Raw genomic sequence first — 24123 nt, 5'->3', positions numbered from 1 at the left:
GGCTGAGAAGATGGAGCATACAGTGGAAGAGGTGAAGAACAGCCTGCAGCTCTTCGAGGAGAAGTTTCTGCAGGATAAGATGTTCATCACCGGGGACCAAATCTCACTGGCTGACTTGGTGGCCGTGGTGGAGATGATGCAGGTGTGGGGTGGGTTGGAGGAGGGTTAGACCCTGGGCAGATGTAGGACTTCTCTGTGACCAATGGGGCCATCACTTGAGGATAGGCTGGTGAGGCGGGAAAGGCAGGCAGAGCTGCCATGGGGGCTGTGGGAACCAGGTCTGGGGGCCTGGACTCAATCTGGGGGCAACAGAAAGCACAGAATATTATGAATCAGGAAGGATCACAGTTCTCCACACTTGACAAAGATTCTTCGGTGTGGGAGGAGCTGGAGGGTGAGCCTGGGGTAGAGAAGAACACTGCATTTCCTGCCCAATCCACCAGCCTCCCAGATACCTCCTCCTCTTGCTGGACTCTCCAGGAAATGTTCACTGGCTTCCTGGGTGTCCTTCTGGCCCTGCCTCTTTCCCAGAGCTCCAGACAGACAGCTATGGAGGACAGCTCTCCTGGCTGGGTCTGAGGGGCATCCACTGTGCATTTGGAGGCACACCTGAATGTGGGGCATTTATGTGGCCTCTACATGTAGGGGAGGGTGACCAGTTCTGCTTCTCAAGACACTGGCCAGGGTCTAAACTGGCCATGCTGCACACCAGCTAGGGCACTGCACACTGACCAAAGAGACTAATTTGCATATCAGCCAGAGATATGCCAGGAGGAGGCACCTGGGATCCTGGTGGATTGACCAGGAAATACAGTGTTCTTTTCCCTATCCCAGAGATCTCTGGCTGATATGAAAATTAGTCTCTTTGGTTTGTTTGCAGGGCAGATCAGCACCAGGAAAAGTCACTCTGGCCTGCCCCAAGGGTTCAGCCATATGCTTCATCCCCACCCCCACATTTCACCCACACCCACCCCTTCTTGGGCTTCCCAAAGATCTTGGGTGCAAACCAAACTACAGGTAGACTGTCTTAGTGAGCCAGCCAAACTGCAGAATAGACTGCCCGCCAAGTCTCCCATCCTAGCCCCTGAGCTTGATCACAGTGAGAGGCTAAACATGGAGGAAAATACCTGAGTTCTCTCCCTCATCCACATATACACACCTGGGATAAGGGGTTTGCCTGGAAGAAGGCAGGATTCATGCGAGGTTGCAGGCTGGAGAAGTGGGAGGTGCCTGGGCCAGGAGCCCTCTTAGCATGGTTCAGAAGGCTTGGAGCAAGAAGACCAGTGACTAAGGACTCTGAGGGATTCTGGATCCTCCATCCCCACCTACATCTATTACATAGTCTGTGACCCCTTGCTCAGGCCTTGGGGGTCAGCAGCTTAATTCTTTGCATAGGTAGATGTTGGGGGCATGGGCCTGAGGCTGTGGGAGAGGACCCAGGTGGGGCTGGTCCCCAGGCTGACCACATCTTCCTCTTTGTCTATCCACAGCCCATGGCAGCCAACTATAATGTCTTCCTCAACAGCTCCAAGCTAGCTGAGTGGCGGATGCGGGTGGAGCTGAATATCGGCTCTGGCCTCTTCAGGGAGGCCCATGATCGCCTAATGCAGTTGGCCGACTGGGACTTTTCAACATTGGATCCAATGGTCACGAAGAAAATCTGTGAGTTTCAGGAGAAGTACTTGTGACCCTAATCGCAGCTCGTCCTGCAGGGCCTGGCTGGCTCAACGATCTGAGCCACCTTCCTTAAAGGAAATGCTAAAAAAACAACTGTTCTTTGCCTAATAAAGAACTGGAACAACATCACAGCTGCTGAGCAAGACAGTTGGCATATGCATAGGGTCTGATGTGGAAGTGGGTGGTGGTTACAGATCCTTCCAGTTTCCAAAAAGAATTTTAAAAGTAAAGGGTTGAATATGATTACATTGTCAGTAATAATAGTTAGTGACTTCAATACCTGACTTTTTTTTTTTTTTTTTTTTTGAGATGGAGTTTCACTCTGTCACTCAGGCTGGAGTGCAGTGGTGTGATCTCAGCTCACTGCAATGTCCACCTCCCAGGTTCAAGCAATGCTCCTGCTTCAGCCTCGCGAGTAGCTGGGATTACAGGCGCATGCTGCCACGCCCGGCTAATTTTTTTCTGTATTTTAGTAGAGACAGGGTTCATTGTATTGCCCAGGCTGGTCTCGAACTCCTGAGCTCAGGCAAATCACCCGTCTCTGCCTCCCAAAGTGCTGGGATTAGGGGCGTGAGCCACCGCACCTGGCCCCCACTTTCAGTAATAAAAAAACTACAGAAGACCATCAAGGAAATAGAGGACTTGAAAAGCACTGTAAACCAATTGCACACACTAGACATGAACAGAACATTCCACCTGACAGGAGCAGAATAAGCATTCTTCTAAAGAGCACATGGAATATTCTCCAGTATACAGCATATATTTGGTCCTAAGTCTCAAATTTAAGAAGATTGAAAACATACACAGTATGTTCTCTGGACACAGTGGAATAAAGTTAAAAATCAAGAACAAGGCCGGGCACGGTGGATCATTCCTGTAATCCCAGCCCTTTGGGAGGCCGAGGCGGGCAGATCACGAGGTCAGGCGATCGAGACCATCCTGGCTTGCACGGTGAAACCCCATCTCTACTAAAAATACAAAAAAAAAAAAAAACAAACAAAATTAGCCGGGCATGGTGGCAGGCACCTGTAGTCCTAGCTACTTGGGAGGCTGAGGCAGGAGAATGGCCTGAACCCGAGAGGCGGAGCTTGCAGTGAGCCCAGATCACGCCACTGCACTCCAGCCTGGGTGACAGAGCGAGACTCCGTCTCAAAAAAATAAAAAATAAAAAAAATCAAGAACAAAAGGAAAACTAGAAAATTCACAAGCACATAGAAATTAAACAGCACACTCTTAAACAACCAATGGGTCAAAGACGAAATCACAAGGGAAATTAAAAAGTATCTTGAATGAATAAAAATGAAAACATAACATGCCCAAATTTATAGGATGCAGCAGAAGCAGTGCTAAGAGCAAAATTTATAGCTGTAAACACATAAGTTAAAGAAGAACAATCTTCGATCAATAACCTAACTTTACACCTTAAGGAATTAGAAAAATAAGAGCAAAATAAACCCAACACCAATAGAAGACAGGAAATAATAAAGATTAGAATGGAGATAAATGAAATGGAAAACAGAAAAACAATAGAGAAAAACAATGAAACCAAAAATTGGATCTTTGAAAAGATCAACAAAAATTGGCAAACCTTTAGTTAGAATAGCCAAGTGAAAAAATAAGACTCAAATTATTCACCAAGAAAGTGGAGGATGGGTGCAATGGCTCACACCTGTAATCTCAGCACTTTGGGAGGCTGAGGCAGGAGGATCACTTGAGGCCAAGAGATTGAGACCAGCCCGGGCACCATAGTGAGACTTGTTTCTACAAAAAGAGTTATTTATTTTTTTTAATTAGCTGGGAGGCAAGGCCCAGTGGTTCATGCCTGTAATCCCAGCACTTTGGGAGGCCGAGATGGGCGGATCACCTGATATCAGGAGTTTGAGACCAGCCTGGCCAACATGGTGAAACCCCATCTCTACTAAGAATAAAAAATTAGCTGGGCGTGGTGGCAGGCGCCTGTAATCCCAGCTACTCGGGAGGCTGAGGCAAGAGAATCGCTTGAACCCAAGAAGCAGAGGTGCAGTGAGCCAAGATCACACCACTGCACTACACCTTGGGTGACAAGAGCGAAATTTCGTCTCAAAAAAAAAAAAAGAAAGAAAGAAAAAATTAGCTGAGTGTGTTGGTGCGCGCCTGTAGTCCTAGCTAATTGGGTCGCTGAGGTGGGAGGATCACTTTAGCCTGGGAGTTCAAGGTTACATTCAGCTGTGATTGCACCACTGCATTCCAGTCTGGGTAACATAGGAAAACCTTATATCAAAAAAAAAAAAACAAAAAACCAGACACCAGAAAGAAAGAAAATGGACACATCACTACTGGTATTAGAGAAGTACAAAAGTTTATAAAGAAATACTATGAATAATTGTATGTGAACAAATGAGATAACCTTGATGAAATGAGAAAATTTTAGAAACATACAATCTACCAAAACTGACTTAAGAAGAAAGATAAAATTTGAATAGACCTGTAAAAGTAAAGATATTAAAATATTAATTTTTTAAAAATCCTACCAAAAAGCCGGGCGCGGTGGCTTACGCCTGTAATCCCAGCATTTTGGGAGGCCGAGGTGGGCGGATCACGAGGTCAGGAGATCAAGACCATCCTGGCTAATGCAGTGAAACCCCATCTCTACTAAAAATACAAAAAAATTACACGGGGCATGGTGGTGGGCACCTGTAGTCCCAGCTATTCGGGAGGCTGAGGCAGGAGAATGGTGTGAACCAGGGAGGCGGAGCTTGCAGTGAGCCGAGATCACACCACTGCACTCCAGCCTGGGCGACAGAGTGAGACTCCGTCTCAAAAAATAAATCAATAAATCAATAAATAAAATTCCTACAAAGAAAAGCCCAGGACCAGATAGCTTCACTGGTGAATTCAATCAAAAGCTTGAAGAATTAACACCAACCCTTCACAAACTCTTCCAAAAAACAGAACAGGAAGAAATATTTTTCAATTCATTCTATGCGGCCAGCATTACCCTGATACCAAAGACAGAAAAACACATTACAAGAAAATAAAGTTACAAAGCAATATCCTTATAAATATAGATGTAAAAATCCTCAGCAAAGTATTAGCAAATCAAATTCAGCAGCATATTAAGAGGATTATAGACATTGACCAGGTAGGATTCATCCCAGGAGTACAAATGTGGTTCAATGTACAAAAACCAATCCATATAGCACTTTATATTAATAGAAAGTCACATGATCATCCTAATGCAGAGAAGGCATTTGACAAAATCTAACATCCTTTTATGATAAAATTACCCAACAGATGAAGACTAGAAAGGAACTTCCTCAGCCTGACAAACAGCATCTATGAAAAACCTATAAACACCATACTTCAATCCTTGTGAAAGATCTAGTGTTTCCCCTCAAGATCAAGAGCAGGACAAGAATGTTCATTCGCACTACTTCTTTTTATTAGGGCAATTAGGCAAGGAAAAGGAACAAGGTGGAATCCAGATCAGAAAGACAGAAGTAAAACTATCTTTAGTCACAGATGACATTATAGGAACTCCTAAGGAACTCACTTAAAAACCATTAGAGCTAATAAGCAAGTTCAGCAAGATTGCAGGATACAAGTTAATACACAAAAATCAATAGTATACATTTGCAGTAAAGGATCAAAAACAAAATTAAAACAACACTTTCATTTACAATAGCATCAAAAAGAACAAAATACTTAGAATAAGTTTAACCAAAGAAAAGCAACCCTTAAACACAGCAAACTACAATGTGCTGTTGAAAGAAATTAAAGAAGCACCACCAAGCAATCTGACCTGAGAAAGCATGCAGGTTCAACAGAATGAGTCCTGCTCTTCAGCAAGCACCCATCTTGTGTTCAAGCTGGGTCTGTGAGGCAAGTCTGGCAACATAGAGATGGACACTCAACCAAATCTGGAATGCAGATAAGGCCAAGGGAAGGTGAATCAATCATTGGAAACATTCAACAATCCATGGAAGAAATGTTAAAAATAGAATCTCAGGGTCTAATGAAGTTGGAATATCTCTCTTCTAGGTATTTCTGTTGAAAACTGTTGAATAATTGGATAAAGTAAAAGATAAGTATAGGGGATTATTAGGTAGCAATGAATGTGTAATAAATGTAAAAAGAGGGGCAAGTGCATACAAGGAAGTGTATGCTACTGGGTTTCTGTTGAATTGTGCATGGAAGACCATCAGCAGTTCAAGTCAAAAAGCTTGTCTTGAAGGACTGTGCCAGGCTCTGCAGCTACAAACATCATGGAGGAAGGTGTCTGTCCATTAGAAGCCCAGAGCTCAGACGGATGGACTAGAGCAAATCCTCTCCCTCATGGAGCTAGGTGGGAAAACAAAACTATCTAATAACTAACATGCAATTTTACATCTCTTACCTTGTTTAATCCTCACAACCACCCTGATGAGTGGTAGTATTATCCCCATTTTGTAGATGAGGAAACAAGTTCTTCAAGGGGAAGGGATCCTCAGAGTAGCATATGAATGAGAGGCAGAACCAGAGTCAGGACCTATATCTTGTCTTCTCCTTTCTAAAACTAGAAAAGTACCCACAACCAGGCAGTGTTTTTGGTGCAGAGGAAGCAGTCGTGAACAAAATAGGCAAAAATCTCTACCTTTAGTGCTCACATTATTGTGGAGGAAGACAATAATCCCAGTAGAGAAATTAGAATGTTTCGCTAAAAAGTCCTTAGGTGGGGTGTCATGATGTTGGAACATAAGAATGTTCAAAAACCAGTATGTTGAAACTGGGGTTGCCTATATTAGTGCTGTTGTACTAGTCCTTTCATTTTCTGGATTTTAAATGTTTTCATAATTTAAAAGTTGGGGAAAAACTTAAAGAAGACCTTAATAAATGGAAAGACATCCCATGTTCATGATTGGAAGGCGTAGTAATGTTAAGATGTCAAATTCAACACAGTCTGCATTAAAATTCCACTTGGCTTGTTTGCACAAACTGACAAATTGGCCCTAAAATTCATGTGGAAATTAAAGTGACTCAGAATCTCCAAAATAATTTTGAAAAAGAAAAAGTTGTAGGACTCTTGCTTCCCAATTTCAAAACTTAGTACAAAGCTACTATAATCAAGACATTGCCAATCAAACCACGAGATATCACTTCGCACACTCTATGAGGGGTATAATAGAAAAGACAGATTAAAAGTATTGTTGAGGATGTGTGAAGAAATTGGAACACTTGTGTGCTGCTGCTGAGAATGTAAAATGTATAGCCACTTTGGAAAACAGCTTGCAGTTCCTCCAAAAGTTAAACATATATACACGTATATATAAAATATATTATTATGTATATATTACATATTATATATATAATTATATATATATATGGGTTAGTTGTGTGTGTGTGTGTGTGTGGTTTTTTTTTTTTTTTGGAGACAGATTCTTGTTCTGTCGCCCACGCTAGAGTGCAGTGATGCCGTCTTGGCTCACTGCAACCTCCATCTCCTGGTTTCAAGCAATTGTCCTGCCTCAGCCTCTTGAGTAGCTGGAATTACAGGCGGGCACCACCATGCCCAGCTAGTTTTTGTATTTTTAGTAGTGACGGGGTTTCACCATGTTGGCCAGGCTGGTCTCGAACTCCTGACCTCAGGTGATCCACCCACCTCAGCCTTCCAAAGTGCTGGGATTACAGGCGTGTGCCACTGCACCTGGCCAACATAGAGTTATATTATCCAGCAATTCCATTCCTAGGTGTATACCCAAGACAACTGAAGACATACGTCCAGACAAAAACTTGCACATGAATGTTCCTCACAGCAATATTCACAATAGCTGAAAAGTAGAATCAATGCAAAAGTCCATCAACTGGTGAATGGATAAACAGAATGTGGTGTATACATAAAATGGAATATAATTCAGCCACAGGAAGGGATGAAGTACTGGTTATATGCTACAACATGGACGAACCTTGACACCATTATGTTAAATGAAAGAAGCCAGTCATAAAAGGTCACATATTTCATTATTCCATTTGAATGAAATCTGCAGAATAGGCAAATATTTCCTGTCCACAGAGTTAGAATGGTAACCAGTGGCTAGGAGAAGAGGGAAATGGGGAGTGACTGTTTAATGGGTACACAGTTTCTTTTAGGGGTGATGAAAATGATCTAGAATTAGATAATTGTGATGGTGACAAAACTTTGTTAATATACTAAAAACCACTGAATTGGCTTTAAGCCAATTGAATTTTAAAGTATATTTTGAAAAAGTGGATATTATGGTATGTGAATTATACCTCATAATGAAAATATGATTGCATTGTTCAAAAAAGTATGAAAGGAAACATGCAAAAAATATGAAACATAAAGTGTGGCTCTTTTTGTTCTAAAGTGTAGAAATTGAACATTTTGTCTCAGGATATAAAACAAAACCAAAGAAAACTAAAAGCCCTTGCATTTGGCCATCTTGGAGTAAGACCTACCACAGTCCAGTGCCTTTTACTCAGCCCCACAGCCTAGCCTATTGTTTGCATGAAACTCTGTAGCTTCCACTCCTGTTTGACTGTTGGGTGTAAAGTTATGAGTGACCATATTGGGGGAAGGGAGGAAAACCCCCCATAAAAGTATATCCTGGGGGCTTCAGGACAGACGTGGGCCCAAGGACAGATGTGGGTCCAGGTATCAGAACGTGATATGCCTACTTGTCCCTATCTCGTTGTCCACACATAGGGCTTGGAAGATGGCCATGTTTTATGTCATGTGACCTCCAACCAATGAGCTGATTGGCTTCTTCAACAAGAGCCCAGGTAGAGATTGCTGTCTACAACAGCCCATCAGATTCTACAGAATCAGGCCTCTGGCAGTCGGGCACATGGCTCATGCCTGTAATCCCAGCACTTTGGGAGGCTAAGGTGGGCGGATCACCTGAGTTCAGGAGTTCAAGACCAGCGTGACCAACATGGAGAAACCCTGTCTCTACTAAAAATACAAAAAATTAGCTGGACGTGGTGATGCATGCCTGTAATCCCAGCTACTCGGGAGGCTGAGGCAGGAGAATTGCTTCAACCCGGGAGGCAGAGGTCACGGTAAGCTGAGATCACGCCATTGCCCTCCAGCTTGGGCAACAAGAGCGAAACTCCATCTCAAAAAAAAAAAAGAGAGAGACAGAGAGAGAGAGAGAGAGAATCAGGCCTTTGGCAGTGGAAACTCCCCTGGGAAGATGTCATGGGGTCCTCGGGGTCAGATACAGAGAGAAGGAGACATTGGGACGGAGAGAAGAGGCAAGAAAAAAACATGCTTTGCAGTCTGTGAGGAACAGAGTGGCCCCCAGGGGTCTCCAGCCCAGGTTCTGGATCAAAGCTCCTCAAAGTTTAAGGTACATTTGGATCACCTGAGGATCTTATGAAAATACAGACTCTGTCTGATTCAGTAGGTCTGGGTTTGGGGGTGGGAGCCTGTTAGTATATTTCTAACAAGCTCCCAGGCAAGGCTGCTGCTTCTGCTGATCTAATGACCACAGTTTGAGGCTGGACAGAGTGGCTCACACTTGTAATCCCAACACTTTGGGAGGACAAGGCAAGAGGGTCTCTTGAGGCTAGAACTTTGAGACCAGCCTGGGCAACGCAGCAGGACCTCGTCTCTAAAAAACAAGAGAGAAGAAGAAGAAAAAGGAAACAAAAAGAAGACCTCAACTAGAGTGGGAAGCAGCCAGGCCACATATCTCTTCAATGGAGAAAGGAGTTTTTTTCTGGAGTAAATTGGAGTGTACCCATGTTCCTTGTCAATGACGGTAACTTTAAATGTCAAGAATGTGAGAGAGGCCAGGGGCGGCAGATCACATCTTTATAATCCTAGCACTTTGGGAGGCTGAGGTGGGAGGATCACTTGAGCCCAGGAATTCAAGACCACCCTGGGAAACAAAGTGCGATGCCCTCTCTACAAAGTCAAAAAAATTAGCCAAGCATGGTGGCATGTGCCTGTGATCCGAACTACACAGGAGGGTGAGGCAGAAGAATTGTTTGAGCCCAGGAGGTCGAGGTTATAGTAAGCTGAGTTTGCACCACTGCACTTACTCCAGCCTGGGCAACAGCAGGACCCTGTCTCAAAAAAAAAAAAAAAAGAATGTGAGAGACCACAGGGAAGGTGTGGCCCTGGGGTAGGGGCTAGGAACCTGGAGAACAACTGTTAGTGGCCCCATCACTGCCTAGAGGAGACAGTGCCCTGTCCACCCTCATGACCTCTTTGGACTCCTTGGACAGGACTGGCTACACATGAAAATGTGGGGACCCTTATTTTTAAATTGTTAAGAATGCAAGACAGCAACAACAAAGTTTTAAACCAAGTGCATGGCCCTTCTGCATTGTAGGCCCACGAGGCAGGCAGACTTGTATTCACATCCTTGTATAGCCCCCTCCCCTTGAGTGTGGCTGGGGTCTGTGCTTTATTGCTTAGAAGCAAGGCTTATCCCTAAGCCTTATTTTTGGGGAGGTAGATTTGAGGGCTATTATCCTACCTCCTTGCTTGGCACCCTTGTGAATAAATCTTTAGTCTTTTGCAAAACTCATGTCACAGTGATTAATTTACTGTGCATGGGCAGAACGGACCTGGTCCTGGCCAGTAACACCCACGAGTCTTCCTAGGAGACTACACTGCCAAGAAAGCACTGAGCAATGGTTGGGAGCATTCTGTCTAAATGACTTTTCTCTTCTTTCTAGGCCGGGCACGGTGGCTCACGCCTGTAATCCCAGCACTTTGAGAGGCCGAGGCTGGCAGATCACTTGAGGCCAGGAGTTCAAGACCAGCCTGGCCAACATGGTGAAACCCTGTCTCTACTAAAAATACAACAATTAGCTGAGCATGGTGGCACATGCCTGAAATCCCAGCTACCCAGGTGGCTGAGGCACGAGAATTGCTTGAACCCGGGAGGCAGAGGTTGCAGTGAGCAGAGATTGCACCACTGCACTCCAGCCTGAGTGACAGAGAGGGACAAAGTAAAAAAACAAACAAACAAACCCACACGCTTTCACTTTTATCTTGTTTTCTATAAATTAATAAATACAGCCTTTGTGAGTTGGTTTATGTGAGTCAGACCCAAAGAAAATTATCAATCCTGAAACGTGGACCAAATTAGTTGTTCTGTTTTTTAGAGGGAGTTACTCTCTTGTCGCCCAGCCTGGAGTGCAATGGTGCAGTCTTGGCACACTGCAACCTCTGCCTCTAGAGTTCAAGCGATTCTCCTGCCTCAGCCTCCTGAGTAGCTGGGATTACAGGTGCATGCCACCAGACCCAGATAATTTTTATATTTTTAGTAGAGACGGGGTTTCACCAAGTTGGCCAGGCTGGTCTCAAACTCCTGAACTTACGTGATCCGCCGGCCTTAGCCTCCCAAGGTGCTGGGGTTACAGGAATGAGCCACCACTCCCGCCCCAAATTAGGTTTTGACCTTACAAGACAGGCTGAGCCCTGGACCAGAATCCTGACAGCTCCTCCTTGGGCCTCTGACTGGAGTTATCCAGAGGTGAGGATAAGGCAGCCATTGCCTTCTCTGAGTGTCTACCTCCTTTCAAAACTTTAACATGGAAATCTGAATTTCTCATCTTTCCTTTTTTTCCAGTTAAAAATCATTATTACTGGCCAGCTGTCGTGGCTCACATCTGTAATCTCAGCACTTTGGTAGGCAGAGGTGGGAGGATCAGCCTAGGCAACATAGTGAGACCCTGCCTCTACAGAAAAAAAATTTTTTAACTAGCTGGGCGTCTTTGTGCGCACCTGTAGTCCCAGCTACTTGGGGAGGCTGAGATGGGAGGATGGCTTGAGCCCAGGAGTCGGAGGCAGTAGTGAGCTGTGATCATGCCACTGCATTCTACCCTGGGCAAGAGAGTGAGACTCTATCTAAATAAAATAAAATAGTTATTACTTCCACTTTATTTGCAGAAATGTTCCTTATTCTCTAGAAAACATTACGCGTTGGCTGACATACTTTGAGTGGGATTTGTTTTAGAAAATGACATGTGACCCTGATACTATTTGACAGGCTCCATGGCAGCAAGGGGCAGGCCTGGGCTTACCACTCAGCAGATGAATCCAGGGGTGTGGACTTGTAAGGACTCTGGAGGGCTCTAGCTTCCCTGTCATTTTAAAGGTGGAGAAACACAGGCCTGGAGAAAGGAAGAAATAAACCCAGGGAATGCGATAGATGGCACTGTGCTGGCAGGAGCAGGAAGACCAAGGCTGTCACATTCCAGGGAGTGCGACCGGAGTGAAGCAAGTGGCCACAAAACACTGAACGTAAGCCCTGAGGCTTTGCCACTTGCTGGCACCAAGGGCTCTGCAGTGTTGAGCCAAGAGGATGGACTTTGGAGCCAGACTTTCTGGGTCTATAATCATTCAGTGTCTGTATCCTCCTCTAAAATGGGGACGGTGGGAAATTCTGACACACGCTTCAACACAGATGCACCTTAAAGACATTATGCTAAGTGAAATAAGCGAGCCAGGCACGAAAGGGATGGGACTGGGGCCTCTCTGTGCGTCCCGCTGAGAGACAACCGTGTCTTGGCCACCCGCCCTGATCCCGCAGGAGCCAGGCGGGCCCAGCCCTCAGACAGGCCGCCCGCCGCCCGCAATTGGACTAAAGAGTGTCCCAGGCGTCCGTGCCGCCCAATGGGGCACCGCGGTCGGCGGGCGTAGCCGCAGGGGCGTGGTCTGAGGTCCGAGACCCGAGTCCTGGCACTGGAGTTTGCTGACTCCCTGTGGTTTCCGGTCTGGTCGGTCGGTCCCCGCTATGGGCCTGGAGCTGTACCTGGACCTGCTGTCCCAGCCTTGCCGCGCTGTTTACATCTTCGCCAAGAAGAACGACATTCCCTTCGAGCTGCGCATCGTGGATCTGATTAAAGGTAGGTCCAGCCTCGGGTTTGGGGAACTGAAAAGTCAGGAAGGGACAGGTAGGCATACATAGCTTAGGGAACTTCTCCCGGCGCCACCTTCTTCCTGGGGCCATTGCTGGTCTGGTTTGGAGACCTAACGGAGAAAGGTGAGCCAGCAGGGAGATCCCAGAGTCGGGGCTCCCCAAAACTCTGCTCGGTCTCACGGAATAGACCACGGGGTTCCCCTGAGGCCGAATAAAGCGGTGGGGATCATGAAGAGAAGCGAGACCGGAGGACAAAAACGGGCGCAGCTGGGTGCAGGGGCACACGCCTGTAGTCTCAGCAACTCCAGAGGCTGGAGTGGGAGGATGGCTTGTGCCCAGGAATTCCAGGCTGCAGTGCGCTATGACGGTGCCCTTGAATAGCCACTGCACTCCAGTCAAGGCAATCTAGCGAGACCCCGTCCTAAAAAAAAAATTAAAAAACAGAATGAAAACAGGTGTGACCTCAGCCTAGGGAAGGGTGGGATGAGAGAGGTCAAGGGGTCAAGGGTGCCAAGTGTAGAGACTGGGACGGCGTCAAGTCCCTTCTTTGTGGCCCAGCTGCTGAGATTCTGCAACAGCAAACAGCTCAGGACGTGACTTTCCATCCCTGCCCTCTGCACTTGTCCAGTCTGCACTGGGGTCCCTCTTTGTCCCTTCCTTCCTCTGCTCCTCCTGTTTTGCCTCTGACCTTGTCCTTGTCCTCTACCTTTTTTTTTTTTTTTTTTTTGAGACAGAGTCTTGCTTTTGCTTTGTTGCAGTGCAGTGGCATGGATCTCGAATCACTGCAACCACCGCCTCCCGGGTTCAAGTGATTCTCCTGCCTCAGCCTCCTGAGTAGCTGAGATTACAGATGTGTGCCACTATGTCTGGCTAATTTTTTTGTATTTTTAACAGAGATGGGATTTCACAATTTTGGTCAGGCTGTTCTCGAACTCCTGATATCAAATGATCTGCTGGCTTAGCCTCCCAAAGTGCTGGGATTACAGGCATGAGACACTGTGCCTGGCCCAAGGCGTTTTGTTTGTTTGTTTGTTTGTTTGTTTGTTTTTGAGATGGAGTCTTGCTCTGTCGCCCAGGCTGGAGTGCAGTGGCAGGATCACAGCTCACTGCAACCTCTGCCTCCCGAAACCTTGTCCTCTGCCTCTTGTTCCTGCTGGGGAGGTACGCTGCCCCAGGCTGCTGATGCTGGGAGCAGCAGGGGGACCCTGGGGCTTGGTGAGCCCTACACCCTGTTTTGTTTCTCTAGCATGCCTCCAAGGCCCTTGAGGACTCAGCTGGCAGGCCCAGGCCCAGTGCAGGGTGGGGTAGTAGGAGGGGTTGGAAGCAGAACCCAGGTATGGCTGGTGGGGCAAGTAAGGCGACTCTACTTGGCTAAGCCTTCTGCCCAGGGCTCCCACTCCATGGCTGGCCCTCTGCCTGAAACTTCTCCACCTAATCTCTTCTGCAAACTGCCCACTGTCCTGCACAAGGACTTCCTCTGCAGAGTGTGGAGCAGAGGAAAGGGAATGGGGGACAAGAGGATGTCCAAGCTGGTTGTCAAATGTAGTGGTGCAGAGGGAAGTGTGTTTTACCAGGAGACAGAGGAGGGTTTTCCTGGTGAAGGAACAGTCTGAAGGGAGGGTGAAGAGAGGGTAGCAGGCTGGGCACGGTGGCTTACACCTGTAATCCCAGCACTTTGGGAAGCCGAAGTAGGAGGATTACTTGAGGCCAGTAGTTCAAGACCAGCCTGGGCAACATAGTGAGACCCCAACTGTAAGGGGAATAAAAGGTTGGGGCATGGGGGGTGGTAGCAGGTATGCTACACACAGCTCCACAGTGCCCAGGGCAGGGTGAACAAAGGGACATGGTGGGGCCAGTAGAAGTTGCTTCTAAGTAGGTAGATACCAGAAAAAGGCCACTTCTCTGTGTTTCATGACCCTGCCTTAGAGTTAATGGTGAAGGGACAAGGTAATAAGTCAGTCCCCTCAGGTGACCTATCGTGCAGCTTGGGGTGCTCTCATTGTGAGTTCATGAAGCTGGCAATAGTGGAAAGAGGAGGTGGGTAGGGTGCGTGCAAAGGTCCAGGAACCACACCCTGCACAGTGAGCTCTGTTGCAGAGGGGCAGCCTGTGGGAGGAGGCTGTGCCTACAGGACTTAGCAAGGGGTGTTCTCTATTTTGTACCAGCCGGTGGAGTGGCCTCCTCCTCCTCCCACAGGGGCCCTTCCAGTCTTTGCCAACCAGGAGTGCAGACTGGTGGGAAGAGCTGTGAAACTGGGGCCAGAGCATTGCAGGGAGGGGCACAGGCTGTGGTGGGCTCAGCGTTCTCCTCCCACCACCCACCATGCTGGACTCTTCCCAGGTCAGCACTTAAGCGATGCCTTTGCCCAGGTGAACCCCCTCAAGAAGGTGCCAGCCTTGAAGGACGGGGACTTCACCTTGACGGAGAGGTAACTGGGACCCTAGGACTGCTGCCAGGCCTGCTGGAACCATCCTGTTCTAACCCTCTATTTCATAGACAAGCAAACTAAAGTCTTCAGAGGCAGAGAGTCTGTGCCCCGCATCCCGCAGAGAGTCAGTACTGGACCCCAGGCCCCTGCCTTCCTGCTATTCCAGTTCACCCTGATGATTAGAAAAGCAAATATCTACTTTACTTCCACACCAGTCCTTTGGTTGCTGGTGAGTGGTGAGAGTATCCTTGAGACAGGGCAGGCCAGAGGAGGATGGCAGCTTTGCCCACCATGGGGCAGGCCTCTGGCCAAGCTTGTGTGGCGATGGCTCAGTGGCATCTGGGCTGCCCGGTGGCTCCATCTCTGGGCTGCAGCTTCCCGGGATGGGTCTCTCCCATGGAAGAGCCACCAGATATGGACGTCTTACATCACAGCTGGTCCCAAGAAGTTGAATCCTCTTCAGGAAAGGCCAACCTTTCCCCAGTTCTGCCCCTTTTGTCACCAGAATCACCCTTCCCATAACAAGGAGAAACTGGAGTTTGTGCTTTAGAGCTCATCTCTAAAATCGCAGAATGGACGCACCTCCAATGAATTCCTCTGACATTCTGCCAAGGCCCTTCTTCCTCTCTGGTGCCCCAGGTGTCCTGAGTCCTTGTGTCACTCAGCGTTGTGCCCCCCAGGTACCAGCCAGAGTCAATGTGCAATCTCTGCATTTCTCTGTCACTACTCTCACCTTCAGGAGGTCTGTGGCTCACAGGGACCTGCAGCCCTCCTCAGAGGTGGCTTGAACAATTGGCTGGGAGCAAAAGGAGCTCCTGGGCACCCCGCACAGACAATGGAGTCATTAAGCTGGGACACACATGTAGCCCCAGCTTAAAAGAGAATATAGGCCAGTGACGGATACAGAGGTTTTCTGCCCTTTTGGCCTGCATGCCCAACCTTTGGGAAACCCCAAGTTCCTGAAAGCTTTTCTGTATCTCCAAATGGACACATGCTGTGTCCTTCCAGGTCCATACTCAACTCACCACCATGGCGGCCCTCAAAACCCAGGGAAGGAGTGCCCGGGTGCCTTGTCTGTTCTGTTGTTCTAGGATCCTGCAGCTGCAGGAGTGCTTCCTGAGTGGTGCTTTAGGAAGCCAAACTACCCCAGTCGGCTTAGATAGGAGCTGATTCTTGGCAGAAAGAATGACATAAAGAACAAAGGGACATGGAAGCCTTTTTGAAGTCAGGCCATCAGAGGCTGGTCGGAATCCCAGCGGATACAGAATGGAAAGAACTGAGCTTCTTCAAAGCTCAGCTTTGATGCCCCGTCCTCCTGGAAGCTCTCTCTGGTTCTCTGATCAGAAACTGTCTCTAAACATTTGGCAAGACATTCTGTTGTGGGATTTTGCCTGGTGGTAGGAAAAGCTTGGGTATTAGCCTCAGAAAGATTCTCAGCTCTGCCATTAAGAGCTGTGTGCCCTAGGGCAAGTCTCTGCCTTTCTAAGCCTTTTCTTCTCTGGAAAATCAGGCTAATACTTTGGCAAATTGTCAGAAAGTTTAAAGAAGTGTGCTGGGCACAGTGGTTCATGCCTGTAATGCCAGTGCTTTGGGATGCCAAGGCTGGAGGACTGCTTGAGGATAGGAGCTTAAGACCAGCCTGGCCATACAGTCAGATCCCATCTCTACAAAAAAGAAAAAAGTAGCCAGGCATGGTGGTGCACTCCTATAGAAATTGAAGCTGCAGTGAGCTGAGATTGTACCACTGCACTCCAGCCTGGGTGACTGAGGAAGACCTTGTCTTAAAAAAAAAAAAAAAGGCCAGGTGCAGTTGCTCATACGTGTAATCACGGCACTTTGGGAGGCCGAGGCGGACAGATCACAAGGTCAGGAGTTTGAGACCATCCTGGCTAATATGGTGAAACCCCATCTCTACTAAAAATACAAAAAATTAGCCAGGCGTGGTGGCATGCACCTGTAGTTCCAGCTACTTGGAACTGAGGCAGGAGAATCACTTGAACCTGGGAGGCAGAGGTTGCAGTGAGCCAAGATAGCACCACTGCACTCCAGCCTGAGCGACAGAGCGAGACTCCGTATCAAAGAAAAAAAAAAAGCGACTATGTATAAAATACCCAGCACAGTGCCCTTCCCTTACCCATCATGACCCCCACACCCACAGTGTGGCCATCCTGCTCTACCTGACGCGCAAGTATAAGGTCCCTGACGACTGGTACCCTCAGGACCTGCAGGCCCGTGCCCGTGTGGATGAGTACCTGGCATGGCAGCACACGACTCTGCGGAGAAGCTGCCTCCGGGCCTTGTGGCATAAGGTGAGGCTGGGAGCGTGGGGGGCGGCAGTGAGAGCATTCCCCAAAAGTGTTCAGGCACCAGTTTCTTCTTTTCAGTTTTGGATTATTTCTACTGACCTGTCTTTGCCTTCACAGATTCTTTCCTCTGTTGTGCCAAATTGCTATTAAGCCCATCCAATACATTCTTTGTTTGAGATACGTATTTTTCAGCTCTGGAAATTCCATTTGGTTGTTTTTTAGAATGTCCACTTCTCTGATGAAATTCACCATCTGTTCATCCATTTTATCTGTCTTTTCTTGTAAATTCTTTAACGTATTTATCAGCTACCTAAAAATCTTTGTCAACTAATTTCAACACGTAGGTGTTCTGTGGGTCTGCCTTTTTTGTTTTGTTTTTGAGACAGGGGTCTCACTCTGTCACCCATGCTGAGTGCAATGGTGCGATCTCAGCTCACTGCAACCTCCACCTCCCAGGCTCAAGCGATTCTCCTGCCTCAGCCTCCTGCGTAGCTGGGATTACAGGCACCCACCAGCACACGTGGCTAACTTGTATTTGTAGTGGAGACCGGGTTTCACCATGTTGGCCAGGCTGGTTTCGAACTCTTCAACTCAAGTGATTCGTCCTCCTTGGCCTCCCAAAGTGTTGGGATTACAGGCATGAGCCACCATACCCAGCCTATGGGTCTATTTCTATTGATTTTTTTTTCTCCCTCTTGATTATGGATCACATTTTCCTGCTTCTTTGCATGTCTCATGATGTATTATTATTATTTTTTTATTTTTTGAGACGGACTCTCACTCCATTGCCCAGGCTGGCATGCAATGGCACGATCCTGGCTCACTGCAACCTCCACCTCCTGGGTTCAAGCGATTCTCCCAGCTTAGCCTCCCAAGTAGCTAGAATTACAGGCACCTGCCATCATGCCTGGCTAATTTTTGTATTTTTGTAGAGACGGGGTTTCACCATGTTGGCCAGGCTGGTCTTGAACTCCTGACCTCAGGTGATCCTCCCATCTCGGCCTCCCAAAGTGCTGGGATTATAGGCGTGAGCCACCGTGCCTGGCCTCATGATGTATTCTTGTGTGCCAGACATTATGATAAAAGAAGAGCAGAGATTAAATTGCATAATAAATACCCCCAAGAAAGGGCTTGCACTTCCCTTTGTCAGGTAGCCAGGATGTGAGGCTGTTCTCTTCTAAGCTAATCAGGAGGTGGGCTGGGTTGCAGGTTTAGTTGGTTTGTTTATCTTTGATTTCAAGTATCTTGAATGTGAGATCAGGTCACTAGCTCAGTCTAGCATGGCTTTGGAATCTAATCACCAACGACGACATTGCCTATAAGATCTCTCTGCTTTTCATCCCTGCCCCCAGTTCCCAAACTGCTGCTCAGTCAGAAAAGCCCATGCCTGTGACAGTCTTTCTCCCAGCCTGCTTGGGCCCAAGGAAATGAAATTGGAATGAAAGTAGCTCATCTAGGAACGGCTTATGCCTCTCTGGAATTTAGTTCATTTAGTCAAGTGCTGTCCGATAGAAGTATAAAGTGAGCCACATACGTAATTTTAACTTTTCTAGTAGGCATATTTAAAAAGTAAAAAGAGTCTGGGCACTGTGGCTCATGCCTATAATCCTAGCACTTTGGGAGGCCAAGGTAGTGGATCACCTGAGGTCAGGAGTTCGAGACCAGACTGGTCAACATGGGGAAACCTTGTCTCTACTAAAAACACAAAAATTAGCCAGGCTTGGTGGCCTGTGCCTATAATCCCAGCTACTCAGGAGGCTGAGGCAGGAGAATCGCTTGAACCCAGGGGGCAAAGTTGGCAGTGCGCCGAGATGGTGCCACTTCATTCCAGCCTGGATGACAGAGCTGAACACCGTCTCAAAAGAAAAAAAAAAGTAAAAGGAAATTGATATATTTTACTTAACCCAATGTGTTGAGAATATTATCATTTTGGCCAACAAGTACAAGAAAAGATGCTTGGCTGGGCGCGGTGGCTCACGCCTGTTAATCCCAGCACTTTGGCCGGGCGCGGTGGCTCACGCTTGTAATCCCAGCACTTTGGGAGGCCGAGGCGGGCGGATCCCGAGGTCAGGAGATCGAGACCACGGTGAAACCCCGTCTCTACTAAAAATACAAAAAAATTAGCCGGGCGTGGTGGCGGGCGCCTGTAGTCCCAGCTACTCGGAGAGGCTGAGGCAGGAGAATGGTGTGAACCCGGGAGGCGGAGCTTGCAGTGAGCCGAGATTTCGCCACTGCACTCCAGCCTGGGCAACAGAGCAAGACTCCGTCTCAACAAAAAAAAAAAAAAAAAAAATCCCAGCACTTTGGGAGGCCGAGGCAGGCAGATCACAAGGTCAGGAGATTGAGACCATCTTGGCTAACACGGTGAAACCCCGTCTCTACTAAAAATACAAAAAAAATTAGCCAGGCGTGGTGGTGGGCACCTGTAGTCCCAGCTAATTGGAAGGCTGAGGCAGGAGAATGGCGTGAACCCAGGAGGCGGAGCTTGCAGTGAGCCAAGATCTCCCCACTGCACTCCAGCCTGGGCGACAGAGCAAGACTCAGTCTCAAAAAAAAAAGAAAAAAGAAAAGAAAAGAAAAGATGCTCAGCATCACTAATCATTAGGGAAATGCAAATCAAAACTAACTCCCTACCCGACTAACTCTCGACCTTGCCTGCCCAATCCCCAGATGATGTTCCCTGTTTTCCTGGGTGAGCCAGTATCTCCCCAGACACTGGCAGCCACCCTGGCAGAGTTGGATGTGACCCTGCAGTTGCTCGAGGACAAGTTCCTCCAGAACAAGGCCTTCCTTACTGGTCCTCACATCTCCTTAGCTGACCTCGTAGCCATCACGGAGCTGATGCATGTGAGTGCTGTGGGCAGGTGTACCCACTAGGCAGGGGGCCCTGGCTAGTTGCTGAAGTCCTGCTTATGCTGCCACACCGGGCTATGGCACTGTGCTTAAGTGTGTGTGCAAACCCCTCCTGGAGATCTGTGGTCCCCAAATCAGATGCTGCCCATCCCTGCCCTCACAACCATCCATCCCCATTCTGTCCCCTTTTCCCCACAGCCCGTGGGTGCTGGCTGCCAAGTCTTCGAAGGCCGACCCAAGCTGGCCACATGGCGGCAGCGCGTGGAGGCAGCAGTGGGGGAGGACCTCTTCCGGGAGGCCCATGAGGTCATTCTGAAGGCCAAGGACTTCCCACCTGCAGACCCCACCATAAAGCAGAAGCTGATGCCCTGGGTGCTGGCCATGATCCGGTGAGCTGGGAAACCTCACCCTTGCACTGTCCTCAGCAGTCCACAAAGCATTTTCATTTCTTTTCTCGTGATCCGCCCACCTCGGCCTCCCAAAGTGCTGGAATTACAGGCTTGAGCTACCGCGCCCGGCCGGCATTTTCATTTCTAATGGCCCATGGGAGCCAGGCCCAGAAAGCAGGAATGGCTTGCCTAAGACTTGCCCAAGTCCCAGAGCGCCTCACCTCCCGAAGCCACCATCCCTACCCTGTCTTCCACAGCCACCTGAAAGCCACAATGAGAATGATGCACACTGAGGCCTTGTGTCCTTTAATCCCTGCATTTCATTTTCATTTTGGATAATAAACCTGGGCTCAGCCTGAGCCTCTGCTTCTAACTCTAATGTGTGATTTATTTGACTTTCCTCTGTCCCAGACCTGGTCATGGTCTCTATCCAAAAGACAATCCCCCTTCCCAGGCCGTGTGGGTCAGCTTCTCCCTGATGTTTGCCAAGGGTGAAATTAATGAATGTAGCTAAGGCCAGGTGCGGTGGCTCACGCCTGTAATCCCAGCACTTTGGGAGGCCGAGGCAGGGGGATCACGAGGTCAGGAGATGGAGACCATCCTGGCTAACACGGTGAAACCCCGTCTCTACTAAAAATACAAAAAATTAGCCGGGTGTGGTGGTGGGTGCCTGTAGTCCCAGCTACTCGGGAGGCTGAGGCAGGAGAATGGCATGAACCTGGGAGGCGGACCTTGCAATGAGCCGAGATCGTGCCACTGCACTCCAGCCTGGGCGACAGAGCGAGACTCTGTCTCAAAAAAAAAAAAAAAAAAAAATGTGGCTGAGTGTGGTAGCTCATGCTTATTATAATCCTAGTACTTTGGGAGGTCCACGTTGGGGGGATTGCTTGAGTCCAGGAGTTCAAAACGATTTTTTTTTTTTTTGAGACAGTGTCTTGCTCTGTTGCCCAGGCTGGACTGCAATGGCATGATCACAGCTTACTGCAACCTCCGCCTCCCAGGTTCAAGCGATTCTCCTGCCTCAGTCTGCCCAGAAGCTGGGATTATAGGCACGCACTACCACACCTGGCTAATTTTTGTATTTTTAGTAGAAACAGGGTTTCACCGTGTTGGCCAGGCTGGTGTCAAACTCTGTACCTCAACTGATCTGCACGCCTCCACCTCTGAAAGTGCTGGGATTACAGGCGTGAGCCACTGTGCCTGGCTCCCCCAAAAAATATTTTTTCAGAGATGGGGTCTCACTCTGTTGCCCAGGCTGGAGTGCAGTGACACAGTCATGGCTCACTGCAGCCTTGACATCCCAGGCTCAAGCAATATTCCCACCTCAGCCTCCTAAGAAGCTGAGACAATAGGTGCACCCCACCACACCCAGCTAATTTCTTTTTTATTTTTGTAGAGACAGGGTCTTGCCATGTTGCCCAGGCTAGGCCTGCACTCCTGTGCTCAAGCCTCTACCTCACAAAGTGCTGGGATTACAGGTGCCAAGCCACCGCATGCAGCCAAAAGAAATTTTTTTTTTTTAATTAGTCAGGCATGGTGGTGCATGCCTGTAGTTCTAGCTACTCGGGAGGCTGAGGTGGGAGGATTGCTTGAGCCCAGGAGTTCGACGCTGCAGTGAGCTCTGATTGAGCCATAGCACTCCAGCCTGGGGCAACAGAACAAGATCCTGTCTCTAAAAATACACAAAGAAACCCAAAACAAAACAAAACAAAACATTTCCTGTAGCCTTCTAATTACCAGAGAAAGTAGTTTATCTGACCGCTCAGGGCCCAGCAGCATCCCACATTTGTTGGCTGTAGGCATGGTGACCCAATAGTCGGCTGAGTTAGCCTCTCAGGACATGACCCTTACTGGTTTTTTGGTGTGTGTGTGTGTGTGTGTGTGTGTGTGTGTGTGTGTGTGTTTTGTTTTGTTTTGTTTTTTTTGAGGAGTTTTGCTCTTGTTGCCCAGGCTGGAGTTCAGTGGTGCAATCTCGGCTCACCACAACCTCTGACTCCCGGGTTAAAGTGATTCTCCTGCCTCAGCCTTCTGAGTAGCTGGGATTACAGGCATGCACCACCACGCCCAGCTAATTTTGTATTTGTAGTAGAGACAGGGTTTCTCCATGTTGGTCAGGCTGGTCTTGAACTCCCAACCACAGGTGATCTGCCTGCCTCGGCCTCCCAAAGTACTGGAATTACAGGCATAAGCCACTGGACTCTTATTGTTTTTGTTTTGTTTTGCTTGTTTTTTGGTATTTTTTTGAGACAGTCTCGCTTTGTCGCCCGGGCTGGAGTGCAGTAGCGCAATCTCGGCTCACTGCAAGTTCCGCCTCCCGGGTTCACGCCATTCTCCTGCCTCTGCCTCCCTAGTAGCTGGGACTACAGGCGCCCACCACCACGTCCGGCTAGTTTTTTGTATTTTTAGTAGAGACGGAGTTTCACCGTGTTAGGATGGTCTCCATCTCCTGACCTCATGATCCGCCCGCCTCGGCCTCCCGAAGTGCTGGGATTACAGACGTGAGCCACCACGCCCGGCCCGACTCTTACTGTTAATCACTAGTTTTGCATTTCTCTTGAGGAACTGGTCAGGAGAAAACCTAGACAGCAGCTCTCCTGGTCAAGATCCAGTCATTCAGAAGCCTAAATGGCATGCCTAGGTGCTTGGCTTTAAACTGTTAGCAGGAATGGAGTGCTCTGATTGTTTTAGAATAATATTCCGGGCCTACTACCCCGGCGCACCGGTCCTGGCCCAGGGCTAGCTCCTTGGTGAGAAACTCAAAGAAGTGGGCCCTGTGGCTGCGGTTGTCCTCGGCGGTGCCCACTACGCCGATGGAGGAGATGGACAGCTGCGCGCAGGGCTCGGTGGACCCGCTCAGCGCCATGGCCAGGCCCGGCCGTACCGTCACGTTCACGCGCTGAGGGGAACATGAAAAGTTTTACCCAGTCGGGCTACGTCTGGGGTCCCGACCCGAGCGCGCGAAAGCCGAAACGCGCAGTGTTCGCGGGTACAGGGATCCCGGTACAGGCCGAGGTCCCTGAAGGTCACGTCCGGGTCATGACTGGGGAGGGCGACAAGGGAAAGACGTGCGGAGGGGGAGCCGCGGGATCGTGGAGCACGGAAAGTCAGAGCTTGGCGTGCGGAATGGGGTGGGGCGTGGGGGGTGGTCCCTGGAGAAAGGGGTCGGGGTCGCTGTTGGGGAGATGGAGCAGGGACAGGGCCGGACCCCTGGCCCACCAACTTCCCCTCGCCCAGTGCTGCCCGGCCCACGCTCACGTCCGCAGATTTGCCCAAGATGGAGGCAGCGGCGGCGCACAGCCGTTTCTCCAGCCCCGCGGGCACTCAGTTGGCGGGGAAATTCGTGTGCAGCTCTAGCAACGGCATGGCGGGCAGAAGAACGGAAACAGCTCTGGCAGAGAAAAAGCGCTGGGTACCCAAGGATCGCGGACCGGGAAGGAGGGGCGAGGTGCTAAAACAAACTGGCTTCTCATTGGCTGGACAGAGACTCAGCGCTCCCCGATTGGCTGTCTAGGGTACGTTCCCACTTCTGCAAACAAAAGTCACGTGTGCCGGCTCTGATTTCCGGAAATCCCGTCGTCTCCGCCCTACGTGTAGCCCCACCCACTACAAGT

The 24123-nt window shown here is 48.7% G+C and overlaps 2 protein-coding genes and 1 pseudogene across 6 annotated transcripts; 2 read left to right on the top strand and 1 right to left on the bottom strand.

The window, feature by feature from the left end:
* Positions 1-10: 10 nt before the first annotated feature.
* Positions 11-1803, top strand: LOC131382040 (glutathione S-transferase theta-4-like). The gene is made up of 2 exons (XM_058431881.1): positions 11-142; positions 1491-1803. The coding sequence occupies exons 1-2, from the start codon at positions 11-13 to the stop codon at positions 1686-1688; spliced, it is 330 nt and encodes a 109-aa protein (XP_058287864.1). The 3' UTR covers positions 1689-1803.
* A 10454-nt stretch (positions 1804-12257) lies between these two features.
* LOC116459174 (glutathione S-transferase theta-1) lies at positions 12258-20885 on the top strand. 5 transcript variants are annotated; one of them, XM_032139485.2, is made up of 5 exons: positions 12258-12522; positions 13589-13697; positions 14877-14964; positions 19941-20117; positions 20322-20885. In XM_032139485.2, the coding sequence occupies exons 1-5, from the start codon at positions 12411-12413 to the stop codon at positions 20514-20516; spliced, it is 681 nt and encodes a 226-aa protein (XP_031995376.1). In that variant the 5' UTR covers positions 12258-12410; the 3' UTR covers positions 20517-20885. The 5 variants fall into 5 exon arrangements, with proteins under 5 accessions (XP_031995376.1, XP_031995374.1, XP_031995375.1 ...); XM_032139478.3 differs by lacking the exon at positions 13589-13697 and adding an exon at positions 17123-17273 and having other exon boundaries at positions 12269-12522; XM_032139483.2 differs by lacking the exons at positions 13589-13697; positions 19941-20117.
* Positions 20886-23146: 2261 nt separating this feature from the next.
* Positions 23147-23875, bottom strand: LOC131382010 (D-dopachrome decarboxylase-like; annotated as a pseudogene).
* Positions 23876-24123: the final 248 nt, after the last annotated feature.

Source organism: Hylobates moloch, unplaced genomic scaffold (assembly GCF_009828535.3).
Source record: "Hylobates moloch isolate HMO894 unplaced genomic scaffold, HMol_V3 SCAFFOLD_19, whole genome shotgun sequence".
NCBI lineage: Eukaryota > Metazoa > Chordata > Mammalia > Primates > Hylobatidae > Hylobates > Hylobates moloch.
The sequence above is the reverse complement of the archived record's forward strand: the minus strand, read 5'-3'. Positions and strand labels throughout refer to the sequence as shown.

Bases quoted from the DNA above. Each gene is read 5' to 3' on its own strand.
- LOC131382040 (XM_058431881.1), top strand. From the start codon at position 11: ATGGAGCATACAGTGGAAGAGGTGAAGAACAGCCTGCAGCTCTTCGAG. The intron at 143-1,490 runs GTGTGGGGTGGG...GTCTATCCACAG, and splicing joins CCGTGGTGGAGATGATGCAG to CCCATGGCAGCCAACTATAA.
- LOC116459174 (XM_032139478.3), top strand. From the start codon at position 12,411: ATGGGCCTGGAGCTGTACCTGGACCTGCTGTCCCAGCCTTGCCGCGCT. The intron at 14,965-17,122 runs GTAACTGGGACC...CCACACCCACAG, and splicing joins GACTTCACCTTGACGGAGAG to TGTGGCCATCCTGCTCTACC. The intron at 17,274-19,940 runs GTGAGGCTGGGA...CCCAATCCCCAG, and splicing joins TCCGGGCCTTGTGGCATAAG to ATGATGTTCCCTGTTTTCCT.